Source organism: Rhamphochromis longiceps, linkage group LG23 (assembly GCF_057381845.1).
Source record: "Rhamphochromis longiceps isolate RC_006_pf linkage group LG23, R_longiceps_female_GT1.1, whole genome shotgun sequence".
NCBI lineage: Eukaryota > Metazoa > Chordata > Actinopteri > Cichliformes > Cichlidae > Rhamphochromis > Rhamphochromis longiceps.
This window is the reverse complement of record NC_140578.1, coordinates 23,021,606-23,028,204: the sequence shown is the minus strand read 5'-3', so window position 1 is coordinate 23,028,204 and position 6,599 is coordinate 23,021,606. Positions and strand designations below refer to the sequence as shown.

At 40.3% G+C, this 6,599-nt stretch overlaps 1 protein-coding gene across 1 annotated transcript; it reads right to left on the bottom strand.

The window, feature by feature from the left end:
* Positions 1-936: 936 nt before the first annotated feature.
* On the bottom strand, positions 937-3,926 carry mylz3 (myosin, light polypeptide 3, skeletal muscle). Its single transcript, XM_085399589.1, has 6 exons — positions 3,776-3,926; positions 3,382-3,409; positions 1,985-2,128; positions 1,733-1,903; positions 1,551-1,628; positions 937-1,462 (listed from the first exon to the last, which is right to left on the bottom strand). Exons 1-6 carry the CDS (start codon positions 3,776-3,778, stop codon positions 1,434-1,436), a joined length of 453 nt encoding a protein of 150 aa, XP_085255715.1. The 5' UTR covers positions 3,779-3,926; the 3' UTR covers positions 937-1,433.
* Between the last annotated feature and the right edge of the window lie 2,673 nt (positions 3,927-6,599).

Sequence of the window (6,599 nt, the reverse complement as noted above, 5' to 3'; positions counted from 1 at the left end):
TAGAGAGAACCAATATGACAGAAATATATTTTTGTAAAATTTCAATTTAAAATCTCATATATTGTATGTGTGTTTGGTAAGTAATCTACAGTTAGATTAACCAAATTAACCTTAAATGAGTGCCAATAAAATTAGAATTTTTGTTTTTTTTTAAATAGCTGATAGACACTATTTTATTATTCTTCATTCTGTCTTATTGACTTTATTGTTTTAATGGACTAAAATTATGTTTTATTATATATTGCTAACAATTTTGCTTGTACTGTTAGCTAATAATGTAAATTCTAGTTTTTGTTTCCAATTCAGTAGCTAGCTGCTATAGTATAACTACTATTGAAATCCAATTTATTTAGCTAATTTTTTTTTTAACTGTGTCCAAACTGTTATGTGTTTCCACTATAATGTTAGCTAACAATAGAACTGCTAGCTACATGGAAGTATCCCATAGCTTTTTCATAATTTTAGCTAGCTACCATATTACAGCGATCACCCCAGTATATCTAGGATAGATTTTTAGCTGTTTAATCATTCTTTGCTCACTGTACCCTAATTGTTAAAAAATTGAACAGTTGAACAATTAGACTGTTGTATTGTTATTCCATAATTTTAGCTAATATACATTTTTGCAGAATTATTTACAAACTGATTATTTTAGCTACACATCGGTGTCCATTATTGTTTCATTATGTATATTTAACAATTTTATTGTTTATAGTTACTTGGCTATACTTAAAGCTAATTCTTCAGTTCTTAATTCACTTTCTGACCCTTTTCCTTTTTAAATGTATTTAATAATCTATGCTTTCTTTTTTGGCTCTATCTTATTCATAGCCTTTTGTTAAGCATCAACTTTTTTACATAAATTTCTTCAATCTGAGACCTGCAGTCTACAAAAGCATGTGGGCAATGAAAGATCAAGAATCAACCCAGATGGGATGTACGTTGGAAAAGTTTATTCTCAAATGAAGAGAGTGAAAATAAATACAACTTTTCAGGGAAGGAGGGAGCTCTGGCGCTCTGACCACAACCATTCTCCAGCACCTTTGGCATTGCTGGGCCAGTGATGGCGTGACTGAATGAGGTGGCGGTGGGAATGGAGGGATCTACCCTCACTTGATGAGTGGTCACCCCTTTTCCCCCGTTCCTCACCCCATGTGGTGAGTGGAGACGCGCCCCAGTGGGGGGAAGTAGAGGCCGGGTGATGGAGGTCTACAATGGAGAGGTGATGGCGATGTCCCAAGAGAGGAGGGTGAGAGACGAAATGGAAAAGAAAACAAAATAAACAAAATGAAAAAATGGGCGTGCTTCAACATCCCTTGTACATAGTCCTTGTCTTTCCGTGGTTGGTCTTTGAAACAGTGTAGATGTCACGAACACTGTGGGGCTGTCTGTAGGCGAGCTACAGTTTCTTCAGCACTCTCGCTGCTGGCCTCTTACACAGACATGATGTGCTTGACGAAAGCTGCAGGAAGAAGTTCAAATATTTAGCTTCCTGGAAATTCAAAAAAAAAAAAAAAAAGGAAGTGGAATGGTTTGAAGTCCGGTCTTACCCTCATAGTGCACACTGCCGTTCTCGTCCTCCTGGCCGGCCATAAGGGCATCAATCTCTGGCTCGCTCATCTTCTCTCCTGTGGATGCACAACGATCCATGTCAGGGATATGTTTCCCATTTCACTCACTATTGCATGCTAAGCAAACTATATGTGTGTGCTTCTAAATTTAGGAGGCTCACCCAGAGTGGACAGCACAATACGCAGCTCAGCACCCATAACTGTGCCATTGCCCTCCTTGTCGAAGACGCGCAGACCCTCAACGTAGTCATCATAGGTTCCCTTGGGTTGAGCGTCGACCTCCTTCAGCATAGGCAAGAAAGCGTCGAAGTTGAGCCTCTTGTTGGCCAAGTCTGTTGATAGCACACCAAATTATTACACATACCATGACACAGACTGCTCTTTTGTGTTAGAAAAAACAGTTTATGTCTCACCGTCAGCAGTTGGGTTGCCCAGAATCTTATTAACGGACCCGTTGGTGGGATTCTGGCCCAGAGCACGCATGATGTCAGCCACCTGGTTGTAGGCCACCTGGCTGTCACCAACTCTGTCAAAGAGACCAAAAGCCTCCTTGAAGTCTGGCCAGGAGGAGAGAAACAAAGTTGAGTACAAGTTCTTCAGGACTTATAGTTAAGACTTCAACAATAAGGAAGAATTAAAACAAAAAAGTCTGCCAGAGTCTTTTTTCTTGTTCCATCCAAATGGTATAATTGATATTATTTTTATGGCATGACATCCATGTTTTCTTTGCTGTGTTAGATCCATCCCCTTTGGATTTCCTACTCTATCTATTACAGTGTTACTACTAGTCATCTATGTCAGTTGCACAGTGCCACAACGTAGAGGAAGATTAAAGACAGTAAAAGCCACATAATTCTGTCATTGTTCTCAGCTAATTGAGAGGGACAGCTGTGAAGAGGAAGGCACCAACTGGGGGCCCAGACAATGGTTGGCTATGTCTGTGAATCCCACCAGGAACTCAAAGTGACCTTTTTGACAGATTAATGTGTTCGTGTGGCTTCTGAACAGCAGTTGTACCCTTCCACCACACTCGACCCACCCCGTCCTTCTACATTCCTGCCTCCACTTGCATTTACAGCAACATTGCGTGCAAACTGATACACCCTGACAGAGAAACGCAGGCCATTTAGAGACATAGCGACATGGCCCCCCGTGCAGTCAAAGCCAAGAATGCTGACTGGGCCGTAATTAACACCGTAACTTGGAAAGGAACTTAATGTTAGACATATAGTATAGCTGTACCAGAATGTGCAGAAGCAGCACTAAACAAATAAGCCTGATTGAAAACGTGTTAAAGGTTTGCCTGCAAGTCTAGGATACACAACTGGAAGAGTTTTAACTACACAAAAGTATCCATGTCCAAATGGGGACCCCAATATATCCCATAGGGCATGTTTATAGAGGACATGTCTTTCGGCAGTTAAACAAAAAAGGTATGGGGTGATTCAGATTCTTGTGTAAGCTGATGCCACCAGCACTGCATCTTAAACCCTGACCTAAGGATTAACGCCCCTCCTGAATAAGGACAATGGCGACTTGCAAGACAAGGCTGAGAATAGACATGTCTGAAATCTTTCCCGACAGCTGGAGAAGTTGGTAGAATGGCATGGCGCTCTTCATCCTCTGCTTCCACTTTTCTAGCACTTTAATCAGATTAAAAGTTCATCTAAGTAAGCCTGGAGCTACTCTGAGAGTTTGGTTCGTGTGACAATTGCAAAAGCTAGACGTAAATACCTACCAGCACATTGATTGAGAGGTTGGTGCCTTCATATATGAGGCAAAATTTCTCTTTTTCTTTTTCTTCACTTACCCTCAATCTGGTCCGGTGTGAACTCAGTCTGTCACATTTGAAAAGGCACATTAACAAATACACAAACACACAGAATACAGAGAAATAAAGAAAAACAAAATGAGTATATCCAGCTTATGTAACTGTCCAAAGGATTCTGAACACATGATGGATGCTGAAACTCTAAAACGGCCTCTTTGCATTAGAATATTAGCCTTTTTAGACATTAAACATAGACATGTGAATGCATTCCAAGACTCTAGTCCTGGGTGCCAGTCTTCATTTTGCCTCACTAGCAAAAGTCTCAGTTTTGGGGTCATTATCGAGCTCATATCCAAACCAATTAAAAGGAAAAAAAGGTAACTCCATCAGCAATGCCCCACCCAAAAGGTCCAAAACAGAAGTTCGTACACACCATTTTGGAGAGCAGGAGCTGGAGGAGATGAGAAGCTGAAGTCCCAAGACAGTGTGGTCCTTAGCCATGGTCAAAGCACCCCTCTTATTTATTCCGGGCATGTGATGTCACGTATGCTAATGGGCAGATCAGATGACACATTGGAACATCTTTAACTTTCTTAGGGCAAACGGAAAGGAGAGCTGTACGCCCTCGGAGCAGTGGGAGTAGGCCTTTAGAAGGGGACAGGGCTATTTTTAGAAGGCTGAAAGAACGGTTGCAAGATTTCAAAGAGTCTGTGAATGCATTACAATTTCAACCGAAATGCTTTTGGCAGCATTGACACTTAAGACTTCTCTCCTCTGGAAAGAGATGTACAGCTGGTGAGTGAAAATGCAGAAAACTCAGCTTCCTTGAGGCTCACTTGAGGAGGGCTCCAGGTGTGAGGAGCTCATTTACAGGGTGGTATTTTTAAACAGCCCCACTGCTCCTCCTCTTATGGTTAAATAACAGAACCGGGCAAAAAATCGTTTGAAAAGTTCACTCCATTCAGGCATGTGTTAAAAACATTGACACTGAGTGGCAGATAACCTGAAAACAACAGGTTTTATAACAATTCTAAAGACCTTAAAAAGATCTGCTCTCACAGCGCTACCCTCAGAATAGGACAAGTAACAAATAAATTCATAATGTGCAGATTTGCTGGCTTCAACTAACTAAAAATTGATCAGTTTGTCCATTAATAAATAGGCAAATACACTGGAGCAAAGTTAAGCTTACATAATGTAGGTTATGTTATTAAGAACTACATTCATAGCACAATAAATGACGTTTTTAAAAGTCAATTTCATTTCCATCTTCAGCAGAGCTCTCCATGGTGCTGACAGCGGAACAGAAAGAACCAATAAGATTAATCTTAATAAATGAATTTCTTGATGCATTTTTTGATGTAACAAACTTAATTTAAAAAACTGGAAAAAAATCTAAAATCATTACCTGCGATTCTGCGAAGTGCAGTTTCATTTTTCAAGTTATTTATAGCCCACCTATTACAAATCACAATTTCAAAGCATCAAGGTTATCCTTACTTTATGTAAGTAATAGTAACTAATCCTCATATACAATTATTACCCAACAGTTTAGATTCATAGATGCATAGAGATTCTTTTTAATCGTTTATCTGTAGAAAGCATTTTAAAATTTTCTTTTATTGTCTGGTGTTTCCACTCTCTGTAGTTTATAAGACCAAACTCGGTTGGCTTTGTAAACATGGGCAGTAAGAGGTCAGCAACAGCATAGTATGTGCCAACTTTGGGAGTCATGAGTGATGGGACGGGGCGAGACATTCACAGAGACGTAACACACAGTCATCATAGTCAAGACAGCAGTACACCAGCTTTGTGAGGACCTCGCGCCCCGAGGTCGTTTATACCTTGTACAACTCTGCTGAACACATCCAGGTGATATTTGTTATGATGTGGGATGACATAGATGTCTTTAATGTCTGTAACTGTGATATTGTTGTTGTGGTTATTTGTCTGACAGTCGCCCCGAAGCACAAATTTCTGAAAGGATAAATAATAAATCTAATTGAATCAATCCATCCATCCTCCCAACTCTAAGTTGTGCTGACATCTGTCCGTCCATCTGTCCGTCCATCCGTCCGTCCGTCCATCCATCCATCCAATCCAATCAGTTCAGTTTGGGTAGAATTTGACTCTTGGTTCGAATTAGATAATTAGTTTGGTATCACAGGGCAGAACCACAAATGAAGGTAGGAGATAGTGACCAGACCCTAAAAGTAAACAGTTGGATAGTAGGTAATATAGCATCATAGCAGCTACATGAAACAGGCACAAAGAAGGCAACAAAAAAAAAAACCAATTGAGAAAAGGAGGCAGAAATAGAGACAAGACAGGGAAAATAGAGATAACAGGAGTCTTTGATTGGTTAGAGGCTGTCAGATTCATACGAATCTTTCATTTTTTAAAATAATTTGTTCATTGTCTGTTTAGAGGGACGCCAGTATTGACAGAGTCCTGATATTCGTTGATTTCAGCTGCTCTGCTTTTCTCTTTAAAAAGGCGATTATTGGATTCAAGTCTGACAACATACTAGGACAGGTTGTAGTGTGATTCTGGCAGTTTCCTCATTGTTCTGTTAGGCATCTGCAGACTGGGAGCCATCCTGTCAACCAGCATTTTGGTATATACACAATCTACCAGTCTTCCCAAAACCTTTCACATGGTAATCGTCTGTGGACCGCGTGCGCCCAACTTTCAGAAGTCTTCTTTTGGAATTCTTTAGCAAAATTCAATCTTGTAGTTTTCCTTTAAAGAGCCAGCAGTGTTTTTTCGCTTAGGGTGCCGTCCATAGAGGATGGCATTATGCTATGTGTTGTGAGCCATTTCCATTTATAAACCCTGTGCCAAATCTGAAGCGCTAGCTTTCTTAGAGCTAGACTGTGCAAGTAATGCACTGCCCATGGTGTCATTTTAGGAGGTCAGTTGCTGGTTAGCACGATTATTGCTGCAGCTGTGCTTTGACTGACTTTCTGTCGGTGCCCAGTCTTCTTGTATCCTTTTTCCATCCTTAATTTAGATTGTTCAGTTCCTCTGGCAGTTCTTTTTCTATTTGGAACAACACATAGGTCCAAACAACAAGGAGGCTCTGGTGTTCACAGGTCATTTTATAGTCATGTTCATTGGTTCAAATTATGTCAGTGATAACTGGTGTGCTTATTGCTGGTTTGGTTTCTGCCTCAGGGCCTGTATTGTCAGTACAGTCTTTCTGGTATAGTATTGTTCTTATGAAAGTCTACTTGTCAACTTGACAGTACCATTGA

Bases quoted from the DNA above. Each gene is read 5' to 3' on its own strand.
- mylz3 (XM_085399589.1), bottom strand. The intron at 2,129-3,381 runs GTAAGTGAAGAA...CCTCCTGGCCAG, and splicing joins CACACCGGACCAGATTGAGG to ACTTCAAGGAGGCTTTTGGT. The intron at 1,629-1,732 runs GTGAGCCTCCTA...GTGCATCCACAG, and splicing joins TATTGTGCTGTCCACTCTGG to GAGAGAAGATGAGCGAGCCA.